Source organism: Cheilinus undulatus, linkage group 18 (genome assembly GCF_018320785.1).
Source record: "Cheilinus undulatus linkage group 18, ASM1832078v1, whole genome shotgun sequence".
Taxonomy (NCBI): domain Eukaryota; kingdom Metazoa; phylum Chordata; class Actinopteri; order Labriformes; family Labridae; genus Cheilinus; species Cheilinus undulatus.
This window is the reverse complement of record NC_054882.1, coordinates 8,951,042-8,974,793: the sequence shown is the minus strand read 5'-3', so window position 1 is coordinate 8,974,793 and position 23,752 is coordinate 8,951,042. Positions and strand designations below refer to the sequence as shown.

The window sequence follows — 23,752 nt, the reverse complement described above, 5'->3', positions numbered from 1 at the left end:
ATAAAAATGTCTAAATTACAACTTAGAATTCCAACATTTGAGGTAAAAAGGGCAAAATTATGAGACAAAAAGTGAAAATTATTACACAGAAAATCAAATCTGAGAATCATACATTTGAGATAGAAAGTCCAAATTATGACTCAGAAAGTCAAATTTATGAGAAAAAAGTCCTAACTATGATATAAAGGAGAAATTGTGAAATAAAAAGTAAAGCTTATTACATAGAAAGTCATAATTACAGGATTTAAAATTTGAGACAAAAAATAAGATAAAGCCTGAATTTGAACTTATCACAAAACCATTTAAAATGTATATTACTGACTCAAAACTTTATAATTATGACTTTTTATCCCAAATCTTAAGATTTTTCTTTGAGGATGTTTAGTTAAATGTCATATTTTTTCTTCATTCTCTGTTCCCAGTGTTTTGATTTCTGTAGAGTATCTCTGATAGTTTTATAAATGAAGGGTGCCATATAAACAATCTCACCTTGACTACTAACAGCTCTGCCATGATAAAATACACATCTACTCTATTTTTCCTATCCTCCTCTCTCTGATATTAATAACAGATAAATCTCAGTGTGGAGGTGAATGTTGATTACCAGCTTACATCAGAGTATTTGACAATAACACCTTTGGTGAATGTTAAACATTTTAGCTGTAGTTTGCTTACATGGGGGGATGATATTTAATTTCAGACGATATCAAAGAATCTCACTAGAGAAAGAGCTAATGAAATAATGCATAAAAATTCATGCTGACTCACAGACCTCTTTTTACTATCACTGGATATGATCAGTCATTTTTTCTATTTAGATACAGCTTGTGCTAAACACAGCACTGTTTTTATTAGTTTATAATTAATCTACATTTAAAATGCATATGCAGTGTGAATCTGTTTATCATAATGTGTCATGTAATGTTATAGTAAAATGCACAATGATTCCACATCTAATGTAGTATATTATAATATAAAAAAGTATTTTCTTGAAAATACTTTGGCCTTTATCTAATTATTCTGTCGATTAAAGAAAATGTAGACTCAGCATTTTAAATCTTCAATAAAACTTTGAGGCTGTGAAGTCTGATGTGCAAATGAAGGCAATTAAAAAACTCCACATCTACAGAAAATCAAATAAACCATCCATAAAGAGATAACAGGAAAACATGAAACATTCACGTGTAGTGGATAGCAAAACATTCATTCTTTATTGACTGGAAAAATACAGGGACCAAAATAAAAGAAAAAGAAAACGAAATGTGCAGTCAAAATGATCCCCAAACACCCATGATTAAAATCCCCCAAGCAACTTCATTTCATCAACTGAATACATCTCAAAAATCACAGAGTTAATGTGCAGCAAGTAAAGCGCTATGTTTAGTCATGCCACAAAGCAGGGGGGGAGATGTGGGAGGAGGGGGTGAGTAAAGGAGAGGAAAGGCCAGCCGTTTAGGTCATACAGGGCATCGTGAGCCAAAGCCACAACACAACAAAAGCTTCATCATAATCATCTTGTTTATCCCAATCTTTTAGATCGCATCAATGTCGATGTCATCCTCTTCTTTTTCAGGTGTTTCTGGTTTAACCGTCTCCACTTTGAGCTCACGGGCAGAGGACGAGTACACCACCTGAGGACACAGAGAACACTGGTTAGAAAAGAGTGACAGATTTAGACTGTTGACAGGAGTTTGAGACTACAGCTACAGATCCATGAATGAATCAATGAAAAGTTAAAGCACTGTTGATATGACTTCATGGGTTAGATGCAGACCTCAAAACACCAAAAAGTACCACCAACAGTAGCTAAAACTTTCCATCCAAGAATGTAGTTTTTTAAAAAGGAAAAGGATGGTTCTACAGCCTGGTACGGTCTGGCTTTAAATCAGCAGCAGTGATTTATAGCTTAGAGCATCATCACGTGTGCATCACTATAAGGAGAATACCGGGGCATTTAAACTGTTGCTGTTCACTGCTATTCACTTTAACACCAGAATGGTTATTAAGTAATATCTATACAATATTTTTATCTGGAAAGTTCCTCGAGTATGTTTCAAAAAAATAAACTTTTGCAGTGGATTTTGTACAGACAGCATGGAGGAACAGGCTACAACGAGTCATATTTATCAGCCTGATATGAAAAACAGACCAATTAATCTTTTAGATATGAAATACAGCATTTTTATCCGCTGATATGTAGAGCTGTCAAACTGTCTTGGCAGTTTGAAACACATCTAATTCATTTAAGTTAAAAGTTAGAAGTCATAATTTGATAAAAAAACAGGTTATTTAACATGCAAACCATTATTCTGATGGATTAACATGTTAGCTTAGCTCGTTTGGCTGCTCATTTATCTTTTCGATAAAATATTTCTCAAAATATGCCATGTTCCCGACAAGCCCACATTTAAATTCATTTCTTGATGTGCAATATTAATCCTGTTTTTGTCTTGTAATCCTCCAAACATGTATACTGAATGGCAGAAAACTGAAAAAATTATCTTCTCCAATTAGCTACAGGTAGTTTTATGAGGTTTCTATCCATCCACAAAAAAAGCACCCCTTTGCACTGGACACTAGGGGGCGTAATTCTGGATAGTTGAGCAATGCACAGTGGGAGCTCCACATACAAGCCTGCAACACTCCAGCAGCTCCACTGATTTGGTTTTTGCCTCTGAAAACACCTCTGTACCTCCCTGTCAAGGCTTCAGTGGGGTGATCACTCACCTGTCTGCAATGTTATAGTGAAGGCCCAACATCACAGGGGCGTGGATATCATGGCTTTAACGGCACTGTGAGTTGGGCTAATGTTCTATTTTTTTATAAGGATGTTAAAATACAGTCAGATATGAAACCAAACAAATAAATGCAGCAAAAGCTGCATTCAGCTGAAAGTCACCAGTTTACAGGGTCACTTGTTTAAACAAAACACCAGTCTTGTTTGGAGTTATTTTTTCACATTTCTACGTTGACCTCTAAAACAGTAATGATCTAACCTGACAGACATGTTTGTGGCTATGCTGTGACAATGACACATCATAATAATGTGGAGGATTGCAGACTAGGTCCATCAGCTTTCTGCCATGTCACATTCACATCTGCTGTTGCTACACTCACTGTACTGGTCATATGCGTACAGATCCTCACATCCACAGCACATGAATTTTCACAGACATGCACAGTGGCTGTGCCAAACTGATGCAAGAGATTGTAGCAGCTGTAATGTGTACACAAACTTAACAGCAAGTAGTCCACTGGCCTAAGGGGAACACAATCTCTGTCCTCTTCCTATTGGTCTAAGTTTTTTTGTTGGGATGGGGGGGGGTTGACTTTATGCAAGTATGCTGTATATCCAACCCCATGTGTGTAAAAATAATAAAGTAAAAAAAAAAACTTGCTGCAATCTTTAACCATCCCGAAATGTCTGTACACTTGGAAAACTATTTTTACTGAATTTGAGACTTAATTATTGAAGCGGCTACTTTAGGTAATAATTTAAAATAAACAGTCTTTGTCTATTACCTCAACGTTTTCATCATCCTCCTCCTTTTCATCCTCACTGCCCTCGCTCTCCTCCTCGGCCTCCTTCAGCCATTTGACAAACGGAGCAGCCTTGGCGTGGATCTCTTTAGCCAGCTCCTTTGAGACGTACTTCTTAGACACCTGGAGGAGAAAGAAAGAGAACAATCAGTCATGGTTAAGGCAGCTCGGATTAAACACCATGACAAACCAGTTTAGTGTTGCATGGTTCTGACAAAAACAACTGGCAATGCTTCAAGTAAAATCAGAAATTCATCATCTACAATGGGTAAAAATGATGTGATCTTAAGTTTTGGTGTGAGAAATGAATCTGACCCTGTTCAAAATAAAATGTATAGCTAAAGGTAATGCCTCATAAGAATAATGGACATGAAAAATCCACTCAACATTTTTTATCCTGATTTTTCTCAACATTCAATTGTTCACTAAGACATTAATTTCTGCATAAAATGTGTGTAATAAAAAAAACCTACAACATTTAAGTAATTTAAAAATCAATTTGAAAAATGTCCCAGGTTTCTTGTTTTTAAATTAGTTTAAACTCTCACAGAAGGCAGCATAACCACAATGCAACTGATGGCAACACTGCTTTCCAAAGCTTATATCAGTTCATGTTCAACACTAGCACGTCTTAATGCTTGACTCGAAAAAGGTTGTTTACAATAAACCATTATGTTAAAGGAGATTTATGCTCTCTTTAGGAATGGGCAAAAAAAAAACATGCACATTTAAATAATACAACCATAACAACACCTATACTCCAGAACTGTTCAGGTGTGGTTTCATGTGGACTTCCACTTTTCCTGTTCTGCAGCCCAAGAGACATAAAAATTGATCTCTTCACAGCTGTTTGCTGTCCTTGCATCCTAAGTGAGCTAACATTTATATGTTTATAGTTTCTAACCGCTCACTTAAGTCTGTCCTTGAAAAAAATCTGCCATTTTCTCAAGTATCCTTCCTCATCGTTGTTTTTGCTACACTATCCAACACTGTCCCCAAGAGCACAGACAGAAGGCTCCACCTATTTCTGTTTGCACATAAATTGTAGCGCATAAATGAGCCTTTGCAGGTTTTAATATTTGAGCTTTTTTTCTTATTGTCCATGTTAAAAGTCTTAACCGTTTTTAACTCTTAAATTAAAATCTCTGAAGTCAAATGTATGGATATCTGCATTTGCTCACACCCACCTTCTCTGCCCAGGCGAATATGACATCCTCCTCCAGCAGGTCTGCGTCAAACAGATCTTTAAGAATGATGGGAACACGAGACAGCAGCTGGGCCTGATGAAGCTTCACCACGCACTCGAAACCTCCCAGCAGATACTTCTGAGCCTTCTTGTTGTTGTGGCAAAACTGAGGGAGAAAATAAATCAGGAACAGGCCATGAGACAAGTGAACATCACTCACTATATCATGAACAACTGCATTAATGCAGCAACAGTAGAGATTAAAAAAAAAAAAGATTTCATTTGATCTACAGAAGTACTAAAGAGGCTTAGGAAACAAAGTTTCAGTTTTTGCTGTCCAAAAATAGTTTGTCTGCTTACTCGCAGGAAGTGGCGTTTGTACTTCTTGATCTGCTCACGGATGTTCTCGTCAAAAAGCAGCTCGCTGAGGATGAGGGGGCCCATGGCCTTCACATCCAGACGCTCTGCCTCTGTCAAGATCTCCTTATCAGCTCCGTCGATGGTTCCACTCTCTTTCTTTTGCTGGAAATTGAAAAGACAAAAGTTAGACTGTGGACGCAGAAGTTTAAAATGCTTTAGTGTCATGTTTATTCTAATCCTTTCAATTCCTTTAAATTTTCTGTTTGGGCTCAGTAAAGTACATCTATCCAGCTATTACACATCTTCAGACTTTCAAAATTTTGAAATATTTTTAAATTCCTCATATTTTTACACCTGACTAACAGTAAAATTATATATTTTAATCTCAATGGAAGCTATTTATTCATCACATTAGCTCACTGCTCTGGTACTTTGTTTATTAAAGCTAATTAATCAAATGTTTTTACAATGTTTTTTGGGGGAAATTAATCGTTAATAATTTTACAGACTACTGGACTGCAATTTTAATAAAATGACATCTAGAGTGTAATGAAACACAAAAATTCAGTTCTGTATGGTTCTCAGTTTAGAGGTCATGGTTTGGCATTCCTTCTGTACAGTAAGGCAGTGGTTCCCAACCTTATTTTCAAAGAGAACCGTGACTCGCATCTAAGAAAAAAACTACACAACAATTCAAATTGTTTTCATTGTCAAAATCCAAAACATAACAGGTATACAGACACTTGTTCTTGAAAAAAGAGATGTTTAAACTATCTTTTATTACAGTGCATTAGGGTCGCTCAAAAAAAAAGAGAATCTGTTTATTTTAAAGAAAAAAACTCTCCAGTATAAAACATCTTTAGTTTACGAGAAAAGATACTGAAATTTCAAACTTCAACAGCTGATATTAAAAAGTTGAAAATCTAACCACTGTTTCAGTTTATTTGAGATTTAAATGTCAAATTTTAAGACATTTTATACTCTGATATTTGTTGTTTTTTCCCCCATACATTTATGACTTTAAATTCTGTGTTTGTTTTCATGTAAACAGACTTTATAAAAAAAAAGAAAAAAAATCCCCCCCAAAATGTCCACCTTTTTTGCCAAAAATTAATGCATCCTCTTAATTTATTCATCTTCTAGAGTTTCTCTGATATACTGTCATAAATTATTTTTCTAATCATGATTTTTAAAAAAAAATCATGCATCTTATTTGACAACATCAGAGCAGACAGGGTACTGCACACCCCTTCCCCCAAAATCTCTGGCGCCCCCTTGGGGTGCCTGGACCCCAGGTTGGGTACCACTGCAATCGCCTTTGCTGGCCCAGAATTATCACAAAAAGGCAAAAAAAAAAAAAAAAAAGCCAAAGGGACCTGTCTTTGCTCTATGGCGTCTTTTCTCCTAGTTGTTATACATTTGTGTGTGCTGTTTCCAGAGCATTAATAAGTTGGTCATGTTTTCAGCAATGTATCCATTCTCGACCAAATTTACTCCTACTACTTTTACCTTGTCAGCTTGTCTTTGTCTACTGTTGTATTTACACAGTATTCAACATGTTTCCAAACAGGAGACTTTAATGATAGCAGGGATCTTCAAGTTCTTGGTTGTTGTTAGTTATAGCTGCCATGACAGTCTGAGCATGCCATGTTTGTATTTACATTTATTCTGCACACATTTGGATCAACACATAAGCATGCTACCAAAAGTGTTGTACTGAAGAGATTCAGTATGAAAGCGTGCACCTTTACACCCCTTAAAATGAATTCATTTTGTAGAGATAATGACAAACTTCTGTTCAATCCCATGTTATAGACCCTGAGATAAAGTGCCCTGAATGCTTCTGTCTGATAACTGGGATAAACATGGAGAGAAAGGAAATCCAACTGTTGTCAAAGTTTAATTAAAATGTATCTGCAATTAAAAAAGAGCATGAGGAGAGCCCTTACTTTGACATAGTTGTAGAAAAGATTGACCCTCTCCTCTAGGGGTTTCTCCAGGTCCTCGCTGAGCGTCAGGTTCTTGGCGTGGTCGCTGATCTCCTCCATTCTCCTCCTCTGAGCCTCCGCCGTGGTCTCCTCCGCCCAGTCCTCATCATCGTCATCTCCATCCTGTGAATCAAACACAAACAACAGAAAGCTTACACATTGGAAAAACAAGGTGAAAATCTTTTTGTAAAAGGGTTTTACTACTGAACACCGTAAGAAATGATAATAGTGATTCTTTTACACATATCTGACTGTACAGCAGAGATAAAAGCAGGCTCTAAAGGGACTCTTTGTTTGTTTGAACTGACTGAACCTGCTGTTCAAAAACAAACTCGCACTGACCTCTGGACCACATGTCAGCTGACTCTGAATGAAACAGCAAAATTGAGTGGGGGTTTGTGTGATAAAATGTAAAGCAGCTGAGTTACAACACATATGACAAAATGATCATAAGAAGCTGAGGGTTGTATGACCAATAAACATTTACATTTTGGTCTCAGTTTCAGCATGAATACAGTCACTTTAAGAAAATCTTTACTGCCTTGTGGTTTGTCAGTTTCAACTGTACGCAAATACGGTATAAAATGTCCTAACACTATCAGGCTGTGTATTTGATGTTGAGAAACCCCTACGTGTTTAAACAGATGTCTGACTCTCACACTGCTGGATACAGTTTCTAAAGAGTCCCCAGATTATGAACGGCTGTCTGATCAGTTTATAAAGCTAAACCGGACACTCTGTGAAGGAAAGACACCCACCACAGCCTGAGGAGCATCGATGTCATCATGGTTTCCAGCCTCTCCGCTGCCGGAGCCATTCTCCTTGTCCTTCTTGCGGTTCTTCTTCTCCTTCTCCTTCTTTGCTGACGCGGATCCACTGTCAGTGCTCTCTGTTATTTGGAGAAGCAAAGCAGTTATTATCATATCTGCAAGAGTTCGAGTCCTATTGTGTTGAAGCCAAGAGGATAAAGGAGCCTGAACTGTTTGTATTGGGAGTAATGATGCATTAACTTTATGTGTTTAACACATTTAGAAAACAGAGTTAAAAAGCACTCTGACAGAGAAAGCAAAAGCAGGACGTACATGAGAAAATTACAACAGAAAACCAAACAGTAATGGCAAAAAAGAAAGAAAACAACAACTAAGAAGTCAGAGACATCTGAAAAAGCAAAATCTCACCTGGTGGGTTTTTGAGGATGAACGTGCAGAGTTTGTGTCTAGTGTCTAGCATGCCGCGGTATCCACAGGCCTTACAGGAATTGCCAATGGTTTGTTTCTTGGGATTGACATGCTGCAAGAAAAACAAATACAACCTTATTAAGGAAAAAACCTTATTAGCAAAAAGATTAATAGCATCTAATCTCACTTTTGCTAATCTTGACCTCACAAAACCTTTGTTATTTCCCTTCTGAATCTCTGATGCTGTGAAATACTAACCAGATCAGTTTCAGGGTTGTCACACTCGGGACACAGCACAAATTTTCTGATGAACCCATCAAGCATGTCCTGCAACTTGTTCGCCTCGTGGGATCCGTTGACGATGTAACGGTCGTTTTTGGTATCAAACTGGGTCTGCGCACCGAGTTCACAACCAAAAAACTTGGTCGGGTCTGCAAAGAAAATCAGAAAATACATCTAGATGTGAGCCAAGAAGGAAAAAAATATCGGATTCTGCCTCTCCTAAATCATAATTATCAATATCGACACAGTTTTTAACAACCTTGAAGATTATAAAACATGCTATTTTTGAATTCAAGAACAACTGTGTGTATCTTGGTTTGGGTTCTAATAATTCTTTTACATAAAACCACTACCTCCAACCATGACTTGTAGGAAGTGGTTTAGCAGTTGTTTTTAGATGAGTCCTATTAGTTACACACTGGGCACTGACTCAGCTAAACCTTTAATCTGGAGTAATAAAGATAAAAGCGGCTAAACTTAGTCCCTTAGTCAGAACAAGAGATATTTAAATTTAGAGAAGCAAAAGAATGAAAATAACATCACCAGGGTTCATAACAGAACCAAAGCATGGAAGTAAAATTAAATCTGGCCTTTGTTTATGTACAAGGCAACAGAACAGACAATATACAGCGTGTTACTCACATGTTGGAGGCCTGTTCAGTGCCTTTGCAACATCAACCATGTTGACAATGACCGTCTTGATTCCATTCCCTTTGCCTTCAACCTAGACGAAGGAAAATAAAAAACACAGACCATCAACACACACACACCAAAGACATTACAGATAACAGATGAACACAGAATGACTTGTTCAAGTGTTATTTCAGACTGCTCAGTTGAAGACATGATGAAATAAGTACATTTTCCTCTACCGACATGACTTTAAGTATATTAGCAATAATTTCTACAAGCACAAACTTTTAAAACCTGAGCCGTTACCTTGGCAATCAGACGGGGCATCTTGTAGCGGTAGAACTGGTCTGACACGCTGCGGTTGACGTTGACAGACATTTTGGCTGGATGTTAGCACTATCAGTAAGATAAAAGGATCTTGGTTGGGGATTTTTCGGGATCTTCTGTCTGGAAAAGAGGGGATGACATAAACGACTGCAAGCGTGCTCGGTCTCTGACATGAAAAACGCTGTGCCGCTGTGGCCGCAAGCTCCTTGCTTGAAGGCTAGATTTCCACCACACAGGTTCCGACGGCTGCGCAACAGCTCTGAAAGAGGAGAGGGACATTAATAAATTAATAACCAGAAAAGAAAATGATTTATCATAAGAGGTCCAGCCTTACTGAACAGATAAAGACTGATCAGATAAGATCAGATACGATAAAGTCTGACTTTCACAGAAGGAACTCTATCTGACGCAAGAGGCCTTAACTATGATTTGATCTCTCTATAGTAATGAGTCATCTAAGAAACACAAAGCAAACTAATTATTAAAATATATTTTTAAACATCTTAGTGTGTCAGTGCACTGTGAAAAAGATTGTTCATTTTTGTAAGGATTTATAAACATAAGACACTTCAATGTCAAATAAAGACGTGCTATAGGGACAAAGGGGTGTTGACTGGCTGCTCAATGTGGCTAAAGAAGAAAAAGATTAAAAACAAAAAAAAAAAAACTTGTGTGCTCTTGGAATACAGGGGAAAAAATCTGATAAATCTAAAAAGAGGAAACCAGGCACTCCAAACATGAAAAATTAAGATAACATGGATGATTTGACCTTTATAATAAAGGCTTCTTAAGCATTTCCTTCCTCATTTTTGCCTGGTTTCCTCTATTTATATTGCTATATTCAAAACTTGAAGAAAAAAGCCTGAAGCTACACTTCAGCTGACTGATTTTACATCTTCACAATACTGCTTTTGTTTATCTACGATGTGTATATACTTGTGTGAATGATAAAATGGCACTGTAAATTATGAAGCGTCTCCCACAATGAAAGGTGTTACACCTGTTCAATAAGTCAGCATGGGTGCAGACTTGCTAATGGAGGGTTTATAACTGCACTCTCACACTGCACTCCAGGGTTCTGGATGGCACTCATATGGAGGACTTTCCACAAGAGCGTGCAGGCAGAGTGCAGGGTTCCTGCACTCATTTAAAAATAGAGTTAAGACTTTTTAAGACCCATTTAACACCTGACCTAAAGAAAAAATACCTCTTTTTGTGCAGCGATTAGTCAAAAATTAAAGACATAGGGGATCTGTTAGCACACCAGACCAGGAATAAATTTCCTGATCTAATAAACTGTTTATGAAATGTCAGATGGAATAGGGCAAAGAATTTTTTGGCCATAAACACCCAAATCTGATGTTTAATTGTATTGTGGACAAGATTTATGAGCAAAAAAGAATGGCTGAAATTGAATAGATTTAGATGGAAAACAAAGACTGGCCTTTGTCACAGTGCCATCTAAAATTTAAGACCTCTTACAGGTAAAAATAAAACTTTTCATGGCCTTAAATTTCCAAAGTCCAATTCAAGACTTTTTAAGGATCCGCAGGAACCTGAGAGTGAAAGAGTTTTGGTGAAGGTGTAGGGAATGGTTGGCCCAACATTTTAGGATACAGAGCTGTTTTGACACTTACGTGTCTCCGATACTCAGAGAGAAGAAAAAATGTTTACTAATTTATAGGGATTCACGGTATTATTGGCATGCTATGGGTATAAGCAGGCAGGTATTTGCCAATATCGGCAGATCTGACCATTTCTGCTGATATTTGCCATTGATGCATCAGCTGTAACTATCGGCCTGTACTGGCTGTAAACATTGGATGTATGCATGAATCAGTTTATGGAGTTTAAGGCTGGACCAACAGACCAACATCTATTTTTTTTTCTATGTTCATCCTCATTCCTTATTATCTGCTAATGTGAATCTGTAAATATTATCATATTGGATATCGGCAAAAATCCAATATCATGCATTGCTACTAGACAACGAAATTAAGGTACTGATACTTGTTTTAGTGTCTTTATTCAGTGAACATCTTTCATGTTGGTGGGCCATTTTGGTAAACAAAACAGTTTATGGTTTTGGAAGTTGTTCAGATAATATCAGCAACTGAAAGTTGTACTTTAAGGTCTTGCTACTGTCAAAAAACAATGTTTTGCTCTCTGACTGTTTAAACACCAATTCACAAAATAGGATGAATAGTCCTACAATTTCGCATTGGCAGCTAGATTTATATTATCTAATTTAGTAATAATACTGGGTTTGTACAAACCACAAGAACCTCATTAAACAGATTCCTGTGGTGAATGATGATTCTTCTGTGACTGACACCATTTACCCAGACTGGGCTGAGTTATGACTTAGGTGTGCCAACCCATATACTCTGTCATGGCTAAAGAATATTGAGGACGTCCTCAAACAGAAATTTCTCAATGTTGACAAGTCCAAACATATATATTACTGCATTGTCAGATAGATTACGAGTATGAAAAGACTGGATAAATCCTCTGAACCCAGAAATACTGCTGACAGGATCAAATCCTGCAAATATCCATGTGATCCAAGAGTGAACAAACACCACAGATTAGCTCAAAGAATAAAAATAAAACCCAGCCTGTAAACTGGCAGCTTTTGTGGGTATATACGTGCAAAAATTGTTTTGTTAAAGCCCTTTGTCTTACATGAGGGCCCCTGGCTTTAGTCACATAAGGCCTTCTCTTGTTATTAGGTCAAAAACAGGAGGCCTAGCAGCTGCCAAACAACTCTCCCCCTGCTGACGGCTTCAATACCAGATACCTTTTCCTACAGGAAAAGGTTCTTTTCTCAGCCACGTCAGTGTGATTCGCCATGAAGTGAATCACAGCTGGCGTGACAGTGTCCTGAGCTGAGGTGCTTCAGAAGGGCAGAGGTCGAGACTATTTCAGTAGGAGGCTAGCTAGCTTAGCTGGCTGCTTGGTGCAGAGTGCGTCATACAGTCACTGCACACGAGTGACGGGACTGGGAGACGCCATTTTGATACAGTGGCACAGAAAACATGCCATATTGCACAATAACGCAGACAACCAACCAAGAAAAACACACCCACGTTTAACATTTCTTATTAAACACTATAAATGTGTTATAAAATATTCATAAGACTTACCGTTTTCGCAAAACAAAGACATAAACACAACGCTGATCGTCCAAGAGCCGCAGTGAACGGTGGTCGATAGCTGGTGCTGGTGTTGTATTGATTACAGCAGGGGTTCTTGACGGATTTTTGGCTCTAGAAGATGCACAGTTAAACACCCTAAAGCGTCTAAACAGTGCAGGTGCCAGGCTCAGAGACAGAAAGGAGATAACTGGAACGTCCTCGGGGGTTGGGGACCTTTGAAAAAAGGATCGTATTGTTACCCAAAGCAACAAACTGCGGACTTGTACCCTAACGTTAGCATCATCAGGTGTGACTGCCGATATCGTTCTCTGGGCGGGTGGCTCAGGCTCAACCGTCACTCAAAATGAAGCTCTTATCACACTTTCCAGCCATTACAACCCTCAAATGTTTCCGTTATGTCGAACCGTTATGACGAAATGATAGTACATAGGTCCCTGACGTTGACGACAACGAGCTAACTGGCTAAAGTTACAATTACACGTGTATCCTCACCAAATTCCATAGAAGAATTTATAGTTGTCTCTAATGATGTTTCCGAAAGTCTAGTAATCCCCAAGGTGATACGAGTACACTCTACGACTAAATATAGCTCCACGGTTAGTCTTGTCCGTTACATAAACGGCCATTCGTAACGTAGAGCTCCAGGAAATAGCCAGAGCCCAGATGCTAAGGCAAACCAATTGACGTCCCGCAGCTAACGTACTAGCCAGACACTGGCGACGCGGTAAGGTATAATAATGTGATTAAGTAGTATCTTAAACACTGCTTAGCTAACTTAATATAATATCTGAAATAAGGAACATCGATGGAAAATCCATGTCAGGATGTGCTGAGGAAATTGGGATGAAAATATTGCGCATCTTACCTCTCGAATGTTCTCTAAATGCTGCTACTCACGTCGCTTTAACTGACATGTGTAAAGCGAACACTGACCTGCAGGTTCTTGCCATCCGGTGGCCACATCATTCCGGAATAACTGCTCACTTTCTTTGTGGGCATACATAAAGGGCATCATTTGGGAAATTGTGATTTTTATTTATACTGGACTCTATGTTTAAATAATCAGGTAAAAACTACCACTGTATTTTACACAAAGTAGGAATTACAATGGTTATTTTTCACGCTCGCATTTTAGTATGTTTTATTTTGAAAGATACAAAGGAAGTACTATTCCTAGCTTGACGCCTACGCTAGAATTCTCGTTTCTCATTGGCTGGAGGCTTGACGCTGTACGTGCGTAGGCGCTTCCTCAACTTGACTAGGAGAAACAGCAAAATAGAAGATGGTGAGTATGAAATGGCGAAAATGTTGCAATTTCCGACATTTTCAGCCCACATTTCGAGCATTCTGCCCTTATTATGTTTGCTTAGACTAGTTTTTATCGTAAGAAGAGAGACGTCAAGGTTTAAAGTCACATGATTAAGCTTTTTAGTGAGGCTTCATTCCGAGATGGATCAACGATCACATGACAGCTCGAACAGTTCAGTCTCCCAAAATTCAGTTAAATAAACCGCAAGCGACCCTAAATTCACTCGTTTCATTTGATATCGTATGGTTTGTCATATGTGTTCACCACCTGTCTTGTTCTGTGTTTACTTTATGTCACAGTATGTTTTACTTTTGATGAGGACCAATCAGTTAGCTAGTTTTGCTAACAGGCTAACAGCGACTTTTTCTGAAAATGTACAATATCTTATAAGTTACTTTTTCTGTGTAGCAAAAATGATGTTATAACACAATTTTTGACAAGATCTTTACCTGTCAATGATTTCTGAATTAAGCAACTTTTAACCAGAGTTGGCCATTACATGTGGACTACAAGTAAATCATCCATTCATTCTAAAGTCGTCAAAAGTTTCGATACTTCGATACGTTTAGATACAGAAACGATATAATCTCCGTTATTTAATGTTAGATATCATCCTGAAGTACCAAAGCTATAAAGTATTTTAAAACCCCATTTCCAAAAAAGTTGGGGAGGTTTTGTTAAATGTATACCAGAATGCAATGATTTGCAAATCCCATAAAGCTATATTTTATTCACATTAGAGCATAAACATCAACATCAGATGTGAAAACTTAAACATTTTACCATTCCATGAATATAACAGCTCATTTTGAATTCGATGGTAGCAGCACATCTCAAAAAAGTATGGACAGGGCCATGTTTACCATTGTGTACCATCCCTCCTGTTCTAACTACAGTCTGTAAACATCTGGGAGGAGCCACATTCCTCTCCACTACTGGAGAGCTGCAGTGGAGAGGAATGTGGCTCCATTCTTGTCTGATGCAGGATTCTATGTGTTCAACGATCCTGGGCCTTCTTTGTCAGAGTTTTCCTTTTATGGTGCCTCAAATGTTTTCTGTTGTTGAAAGGTCTGGACTGCAGACTGGCCAGTTCAGCACTTGGACTCTTATATTGTGAAGCCATGCTGTTGGTATGGATGTGGTATGTGGTTTAGCATCATCTTGCTGATATATGCAAGACCTTCCCTAAAAAAGATGTTGTCTGGATGGGAGCACATGTTGGTCTAAAACCTCTATATGCTTTTCAACATTAATATTGCCTTTCCAGATGTGTTAACTGCCCCGTCCTTAGGTGCTAATGTAGAGATGTAGGCTTTTGAACTGTACATTGATAACAAGCTGGATTGTCCCTCTCCTGTTTAGTCAGCACAACACGGTTTCCAAAAAGACTGTCTAATTTTCATTTATCTGATCACAGAACATATTTTCCATTTTGCCTCAGTCTATTTAAATGAGCTTTGTTCCGGAAAAGACGCCAGCATTTCTGGGTTGTGTTCACGCATGGCTGTTTCTTTGCTTGCTACAGCTCTAATTTATCTCTAATGCCATTTGTGGATGGCACAACGAACTACACTGACATACGGTGATTTCTGGAAGTGTTCCTGAGCCCATGCAGTCATTTCCAGTAGAAAATTATGCCTGTTTTTAATGCAGTGCTGCCTGAGGGCCCATAGATTACAAGCATCCAGAACTGATCTTCAACCTTACCCCTTGTGGAGATTTCTCCAGATTCTCTGATCTTACTTTGATGATATTCACTGTTGATGATGGGATATTCTAACCTGGCATGCCAGATGGTCTGACTATGGAAAACCTTCCATAGTCAGCGTTTGGGAAAGGGCAGAGCCTTTGAAAAAAAAACTCAAAGAGTAATTGGATGAACATTCTGCCTGTCACATCTTTACGGGCCAATCAGAGCAACAAAAAAAGTGACGTAGCTGTTACCAAGGTTCGCCACTACGGAGGATTAAACTCCATAGAGAGGTGCATAATGCAAACCATGGCGACTGACTGTAGACATGTCAGTACACAACTTTTGTCGTTTTTGAAAAGAAAACAACTCACTGCTGTTCTTTGTTCTTCTTTTAACGAAGAAATGTCGTCAAGTTCTGATAAAACTGGCGCATTAGCAGCAGCCATGCTAATATCTTCCGCAATACTTGCCCCGGCCTCTTCTCGCCACTTACATACGTCACGACTCTGCCGCACCTTAAAGTAGTGCCCCTCGACACTGATTGGTCCTGTCACTTTCTAACCGGGCCCAAACAGTTCAGACGGGAGCTTTGCAAGATGGATTTGCCAGTGAGAAACACGGAAACAGGTGAATCCATCTGCTTTGCAAGGTTAGGGATATTCATAGTCTTTGCAATTTTACATTGAGGAACATTATACAGATTTTTTGCAGATTGGTGAACCTCTGCCCATCTTTACTTCTGATAGATTCTGCCTTTCTCTAAGATACTCTTTTTATACCTAGTCATGTTACTAATCTGTTGCCGATTAACGTGATGAGCTGCAAAAGGCTCCTCCAGCTGTTTTTAATTAGGACCATTTACTTTACAGCCTTTTGTTGCCCTGTCTTGACTTTTTTGAGCTGTGTTGCTGCCATCAAATTCAAAATGAGCTCATATTTTTCATAAAATGGTAAAATGACTCGATCTCAACATCTGATGTGTTGTTAATGCATTATTGTGAATAAAATTTGGGTTTATGAGAAATTTGCAAATCACTCTATGTTTATTTACATTTACACAGCGCCCCAACTTTTTTGAATTGGGGTTGTACATCCACGTCATAGGACAGGTGCATCAGATAGGAATGAATCCAGCACAGCTTTAAAGCAATTAATGTCTGCTCAAAAATAGCAAATTACACCAACATTTTATCAACTTATTTGTGCAATTTATTCAGTGTGCAAGAGTTTGCTTGAAATCGCCCTTTGATGAACAGAAGGAACTGCCCAGGAGTGGGTGCATAGAGCTCTGAAACTTACTTTATGGTGGAGTTTTTATCACCAAAGATGTATTTTTAGTAAGTCTTAGTCTAGTCTTCCTCATGGACCAAGACAGTAAACATTTTTACCATAGCTTTAGTCTAAAAAATTAAACTGCTTAATTCTGCCACAGTTTTTAACTGCAGCACATTGTTATTGGTTCAAAAGTAGTTTTGAACAAGATGTTTATTTAGAAAAAAAAAAGATTTAGATGCTATATAAAGCTCCATCATTAGTTGATTTTAGTTGATTACTGTCAGCACTTTTGTTTGCTTCACCATATGATTTTGCATGTGCCCAGTCAGTGCAAAGTTAAACCTTTGCTTCATAATTTTCACTAACCATCAACCTTTAACAATTGACATTGTTTAACTTTTCTTATTTGTTTTTGAACTATTAATATCTGTCCATGTAATCCATTCACTTTTTAATTTCTAATTTCAGTTTTCCTTCTTTTGTCCCAACCCTTTTCTTTTTGTACATTTTTCCCCCCAATCTTTGATCACACCTCATGTCGTTCTCTCCACGCACATCCTGCCTGCCTCTATCTCACCCTCTCTCCTCCCACTCCTTTTTGCCTGTCTTCAATCAACCAGGCTGGTCACCGGGTAAGTTCCCTCGCTCTGTGTTGGATCCCTGTTTTCTGCTCACTTTTCTACCTGGCTCACTAACATGGGATTGGGATTGCATAGCTGCTATTGAGGTCTGCCACGCCTTGGTTTAAGAGCGCTTAGTCACAACTGCAATCAGTGATCTGGTGCCAAACAGGCGTTTCAGCTTTAATTACAACCGCTCATAACTGCCATCTTAATAAAAAACTAAATTTAACTATAAGGTTGTCAAAAGTTTTATTGCTTTGATACTTTTTGATACCATTTGCTTTAAAAAAAAATCAACTGATTTAAGTCACTGATTATATCAAAAAGTGTAAACCCTTTAAAAAACACTTAAGATGTTTAGTTATATATTCTAACCAAAAGCTGCCGTGAGGGAAAGAAAGAGAGCAGGATTTTGCCTGCATTTTTGGTAATTAAACGTGTGAAATTACCACATTTTGGGTGTTTAGGATGTACAATTCTGTTGCTGTGGTATCAAAACAGGTGTCAGTATTGTTGGATTTTTACTAGAATTGTACCGACGTTTAAAAATCTGGTTTAATGGCAACCTTTTGTTACTTGTCAACCCAAAATAGTCTATAAATAAATATGAATGAGACCTCTGGTTCCTCAAAGTATATTACAAGAAGCTGTTGAAAGCATTTTGAATGCATACTTTCCAATTTCTAAATCATAATCTCTCCTACAAAGGAGCCATGGTTGCAAAAAAGAACAAAGTTCAGAATGTAGATTGCTGTTACAAAGAATTCACAAATATTCTGTTCGCCATAACTAATGAAAACAATAATAGTGATGTTATTACTGCAGTATGGTGTAGGGAAGAATCTTAAAATGATTTTCTGTTACTCACCAGAAAAGGAATGTGCCACCAAAGTTAACATTAAAGTATCTTTTTAATACTCAGTGGAGTTAAAGGGTTACAGCATTTGTTTATGTTTACGTCACCTTTGTTGGTGCTGGTTCTGATTGATTTGTCTTGTGTGGAAAAAAAAATGCTCCTTTGTCCCACATCCATTATTGAGTGTCTGGAATCCTTCTGTTCCAAGATTTTCCAATCATGGCCCAAGTTATAAATACATTTTGATCTGAGTAAACAATACTATTGATAAGCCACTTTGATTTCAGACACTTAATATACTCAGCTTGTTACTTACAAACACTGCTTTTTTTTTTACAAAGTTAGCATTATGAATTAAGCTTGGGTTTTCATATCATGGAATTCCTCTGGAGTAGACTGTTTGGGTGCATAACTGTTGAAATGATTTTGCTGGTCTTATACTAAATGTAAATAAACTTAAGAATAACCAACTTAGAAGTATAGCGATTTTGGTGTATGCATCCTAACCAGTGGCAGCCCACAGGGTTCCATCCTCGGTCCACTTACCTATTCAGTGATCCGATGCTGCATCAAACTGCCTGTTTTCTCCTAAACTTTCTGTGTGTATGTGTGCGATGCTATCAGTTGGTCCTGGTGTTAGGTGACCTGCACATCCCCCACCGGTGCAACACCCTCCCAGCCAAGTTCAAAAAGCTGTTAGTCCCAGGGAAGATCCAGCACATTCTCTGCACAGGGAACCTCTGCACCAAGGAGAGCTATGACTACCTGAAGACTCTTGCTGGAGACGTCCACATAGTCCGAGGAGACTTTGATGAGGTGGGTTTGTGTTTGTAGACAATGTAAAAGAGACTAAATACTTGTTAGCACCCGTTTAATCCTGCAATATTCATTACACCCCTCAAAAGTAGGAACAGAGACCTGTTTTTGTTTATCTGGCTAGAGATTAATTAATTTTTTTGTGGGTACAAAAATTCATTCCTAGGCCCTTTATCAAGCAAAAATGTTTCTGAAAACATTTTTTCTTTTGGCGAAAAAAATTGTGTATCAGAGGGGAATCAAAACCAGCTTTTTTATATACAAATTTCCTAGCACAGGTTTTGAAGTAACATTGCAAGGAGAAAATTTAATCTATGTACTTGAATATCTAATTTTAACCAGGAAAGTAATGTCTCTCCTGCTGGAATGAAGACATAATTATAACTGTGGTCCCATTTTGTAAAGAAACACACATGGTTTGCAGCTATAAATATATCTTTATTGGCAGTAATTAACTAGCTTTTATTGCTGTTATTTATATTTGGCTTGGTGGCTGTTCTGGGACCCCCCTACCCTTCCATGAGCCTATGTGGAAAGTATAAGGCAGGGAGAGAAGCAGCAAAAAACCCAGAGCAGAGAAGCATCAATGATAACGGAATGACATTGATTAAGTTAGAAGAATAATCGAGGGGCTAGGGTGGAGGAGGGTTGCAAGAGCAGCTTGCAGAGAGGGTAGTTTAGATCAGCCAGCGTAAGAGTGATCAGCCAATAGCGTGTTAAGAGCAAATAAGTCAGCTGATGTGGGCTTGGTGAGATAAGCTTATCTCTACCTGAACTACATTTTTCTGTTACAATGGTAACAGATAAGTGTCTAGTGATGGGCAAATACATCACAGTTTTCATGGCAGAGCTCCATGATCAAGTAAATTCAGAAAAGAAAAGTTCCATTAAATGAAAACAGTAACGTGCTATTATTGTGCTTTTTTCTTTCTTGCTTGTATTTTCTCAGAACTTGAACTACCCAGAGCAGAAGGTGGTAACAGTGGGCCAATTTAAGATCGGCCTCATCCATGGACACCAGGTGATCCCTTGGGGTGACATGGCCAGTCTGGCGCTGCTCCAGAGACAGCTGGATGTCGACATCCTCATCTCCGGGCACACGCACAAGTTCGAGGCATTTGAGAATGAGAACAAGTTCTACATCAACCCTGGTTCTGCTACAGGAGCCTACAGTGCACTGGAAAAGTAAGTGATTCACTTACACTAATTTAAGCGTCTGTCAAATATGCATAAGCTTTGCTCCAAAGAAGCAAGATGTACAACCAGGGTTTTTCCGGGCTCAAATTGAGGCAGAGGTGGTACCAGTCTGATCATGTGCACTGTGACCTTTCAAGGGGGTCTGGGGGCATGCTCCACCTTTTAAAGTTAAATATTTCAAACCAGTGCACTTTGAGAGCAAAAATAATAGGCCAAATTTATTTGATAATTTCTCTTTAAATATTACTGTTGTGCTCTTGGAGCTATTTAAACCAGAGACACACCGATTTGAATTTGATTGGCCAGTTCCAATTTCTGCTGTTTCCTGGTCTGTAATATTTGGTAAAGATTTTGGATGATACCAGTATTTGTCCTTAAAAAAAAACATTAAAATGAGAAAACTTTTTTTTACCTTTATTTAATGGTTGTACAATTTTAGGTTTGGAATAAATCACTTACTGACTGTCAATAAAAACCAACTGTCTGATAATAACTGGTCCCAAACTTAAAAACTGGTCATGTAGGTCATGTGACGAAATATTAATTAAATAATTGTACCACGGTAACCAGCGCGCATGTGTGACAGACAGAGACAGCGGAAGTGCGTGCATATGTCGGTGCAACGCATTTTCATACACCAATCCTGCAGTATTGAGAGAAGGGAGGAATGCGAGAAAGATTAGTGTTAATCCATAAAACTTGAAGTCTCCTCTAATTTGTGTATGACTTTAGCTCACACAAGCTTTGTTCTGTGTGAGTGCATGAGCTTAAGACACACACTCACAGCACAGCGTTCATCTGAGCTGTGTCCGTCTGATGCGTCTGCCACGGATCTTTTCTTCCTCTTTGGCATTTTTGGCAGTGACTTAAAGTCTACTGTTTCAGTTAAAAATGACAACCTCTTTGTTCAATGCTTTGCAGAAAATTTTTTTTTAATGACGTCAGAGCTTTAGGAGCTGGAGGTGGCTATCTCCTAATTTAATATGCAGGAAAAACCCTGACTACCTAATGCAGACTTCAGGGGGTTTTTTTCACTTTAAAACAAGATTTTCTTTCATTCCAATGAGGTATACTCATTAAGAATACCGTGAGATTCAGTGTGATTATCAGTGGTTTATAAACAACAAAATAAGGTTTTCGAGTTATAGATACACATTGGTATACTAAATGTGAACTTGTAGTCTTCTTTCAAACATTTGCTCTGCATCTCACTATAGGTTGTGCACGCTACAGTGACATATCTAGATCATGTTATCAGTGAACTTGGGTTACCTCTGTAACCTAAAGTTAACTACCAGTATAATAAAGCACTGACATGGATGACATTAAAGATAAAAAAAAGGCATGTAATACATATTGTATTACTCTGCAGGTTGTGTGCCCAAGGGTTTTTATTTTATCTCTAGTAATAAAATCAATTTTCAGTCTAGTTTAAAGGATGAGAAACAAATGAATAATCTGAGCCCTTATACATTGCTGGCAGGATAGTTTTTCCCCAGTCACACCTCATCTGCAGCATATAATACCTGGAGATGGAAAGGCGGGATGAGGGACTGTGTTAACCAGTCTGTTTGCACAATCTTTATTGTTATACAGTGGATATAACCCAGCCCTGTTAAGATACCACATTTTTCTGACGTAAAAATAGGGCCAAGGAAAGTATTTCAGAACTTTTTCACCTTAAACGTGTCCTATAACACATGCAAATCCACTGAAAAATAACCACAATCCTTAAAAAAAAGAATTTAAAAACCAGGATGGTATATATATATATATATATATATATATATATATATATATATATATATCCTCCCGTAATACTTTGATGAACCCCTTTAGATCCAATTATAGCATTTAGTCTTTTAGTCTTGCAGCATAGTCTATGTCAGCTTGGCCAAATTTGCCAACTCTTTCTATCAAAATTGCCCAAAGTCTGTGAGATTTCCTGTGCACATAGCTCTTCTGGACTGAGCTCAGATTTGATCATTCCCCAACTGCTACCTTCCTCTGGTGAAGCCTTTCTTTTGTGAAGTTGGATGTATGCTTTGTTGTACATGTAACAGTAGAACCACACTGACTGTAATTAAAAGCGGTCACGAGTGCAGGAAAAGCCGCCTTGACCTAAAACTCTCCTCTCTTCTCTTCTTACAGCAACATCATCCCCTCTTTTGTATTAATGGACATCCAGGCATCTACAGTGGTGACGTATGTTTATCAGCTGATCGGCGACGACGTCAAGGTGGAGAGAATCGAGTACAAGAAATCTTAAAAGATGATGTGACGATGAAGGAAGAGGGAAAGAGTTGGGTTTGCGTGGCTCAGTGTATCGTTTCATTCCTTTCCACCAGGGGGCAGCAGCTCCCCCACAGTCACCACGATGTTAATGCTGTAACTTAACTCTCAAAGACCTGTGTATTATATTGTTTATATGTCATCAGCAGCTGCTTGTATCCAAGCCGTCATTTGGTAACTGTAGAGAATGCAATAATGTCACATGTATGTGTTATCAAAAAAGATATTTGGTGCCATTTTCTCTTTTTTTTTCTTTCTTTGTTATTTCTGCCCTCATTATGTTCTGTACATGTAACAAACCGGCCTTTAGCTTCATGTAGTCGGCTCTTTTTCATTAATTTCCCCCACAATAAAAGTCTAATTTCACTCTATTTATTGGTTTGTCTGAATTTATCCTGAAATAGTGACACGTGCTCAAGAGGTGGTCTAAACCAGTGGTTTTCAAACTTTTTCACCTGAGGCACACCTGAGATCGAGCCAAAATCTTAAGGCACACCATGTCTATTTCCATGCAGATTAGCCTCTTTTGTTCTTGTTATAGCATTTTGAGTCATTGTGCAGTTATGTAGTGATGCATTGTTATACAAATTCCAAAGGCACACCTAGACTGTGCATCACTATAGGAGCATACTCATATAATAGATAATACTTAGACTGAGTCAGTGGAAAAGCAAAATTTGCTCCAGAAATGTGCTTTAATTGGTTTTGTTGCAGTGGTAAAATATCAGAGTAACACTTAAAGAAGCAGCCTTTTATTTTTCACAAATTTAACATGTTTATTAATGAAGACATAACACATATAAAGACATCAGTATGACAGCTACACACATTTGTGCTAGGTCAAGCTCAGCAGCATCTTTTTTTTTGTCTGGACCTTTTCACCCCTGTTAATACGGTTCTACTAACGGTTCTCGAGCCCTTGAGATATCCACATCATGACTAAGGACTGGTGGCAACCCTGCTACCTGCCTGTACCATATTCAAGGCCATGCGCAAACTTTGTTGTTTTTTCAACAGATTATTTCCTCATGCCCCTGGT

The 23,752-nt window shown here is 38.2% G+C and overlaps 2 protein-coding genes across 4 annotated transcripts; one reads left to right on the top strand and one right to left on the bottom strand.

Annotated features, from left to right (window-relative positions):
* Positions 1-1,188: 1,188 nt before the first annotated feature.
* On the bottom strand, positions 1,189-13,598 carry eif5 (eukaryotic translation initiation factor 5). 2 transcript variants are annotated; one of them, XM_041813033.1, is made up of 12 exons: positions 13,518-13,598; positions 12,641-12,865; positions 9,474-9,753; positions 9,177-9,258; positions 8,511-8,683; positions 8,253-8,364; positions 7,833-7,963; positions 7,036-7,197; positions 5,087-5,248; positions 4,728-4,892; positions 3,523-3,663; positions 1,189-1,631 (listed from the first exon to the last, which is right to left on the bottom strand). In XM_041813033.1, exons 3-12 carry the CDS (start codon positions 9,543-9,545, stop codon positions 1,533-1,535), a joined length of 1,299 nt encoding a protein of 432 aa, XP_041668967.1. In that variant the 5' UTR covers positions 9,546-9,753; positions 12,641-12,865; positions 13,518-13,598; the 3' UTR covers positions 1,189-1,532. The 2 variants fall into 2 exon arrangements, with proteins under 2 accessions (XP_041668967.1, XP_041668966.1); XM_041813032.1 differs by lacking the exon at positions 13,518-13,598 and adding an exon at positions 13,145-13,325.
* Positions 13,599-13,871: 273 nt separating this feature from the next.
* vps29 (VPS29 retromer complex component) lies at positions 13,872-23,084 on the top strand. 2 transcript variants are annotated; one of them, XM_041813329.1, is made up of 5 exons: positions 13,879-13,937; positions 17,550-17,561; positions 19,033-19,224; positions 20,174-20,409; positions 22,573-23,084. In XM_041813329.1, the coding sequence occupies exons 1-5, from the start codon at positions 13,935-13,937 to the stop codon at positions 22,688-22,690; spliced, it is 561 nt and encodes a 186-aa protein (XP_041669263.1). In that variant the 5' UTR covers positions 13,879-13,934; the 3' UTR covers positions 22,691-23,084. The 2 variants fall into 2 exon arrangements, with proteins under 2 accessions (XP_041669264.1, XP_041669263.1); XM_041813330.1 differs by lacking the exon at positions 17,550-17,561 and having other exon boundaries at positions 13,872-13,937.
* The last annotated feature ends 668 nt before the right edge of the window (positions 23,085-23,752 follow it).

Excerpts from the sequence above, each read along its gene's own strand:
- eif5 (XM_041813033.1), bottom strand. The coding sequence starts at position 9,545 with ATGTCTGTCAACGTCAACCGCAGCGTGTCAGACCAGTTCTACCGCTAC. Across the intron at positions 8,684-9,176 it reads ACTGAACAGGCCTCCAACAT|ACCCGACCAAGTTTTTTGGT; the intron begins GTGAGTAACACG and ends TTTTCTTTGCAG. Across the intron at positions 5,249-7,035 it reads TTTTCTACAACTATGTCAAA|CAAAAGAAAGAGAGTGGAAC; the intron begins GTAAGGGCTCTC and ends TTCAATTTCCAG.
- vps29 (XM_041813329.1), top strand. Across the intron at positions 19,225-20,173 it reads TCCGAGGAGACTTTGATGAG|AACTTGAACTACCCAGAGCA; the intron begins GTGGGTTTGTGT and ends GTATTTTCTCAG. Across the intron at positions 20,410-22,572 it reads GCCTACAGTGCACTGGAAAA|CAACATCATCCCCTCTTTTG; the intron begins GTAAGTGATTCA and ends CTCTTCTTACAG.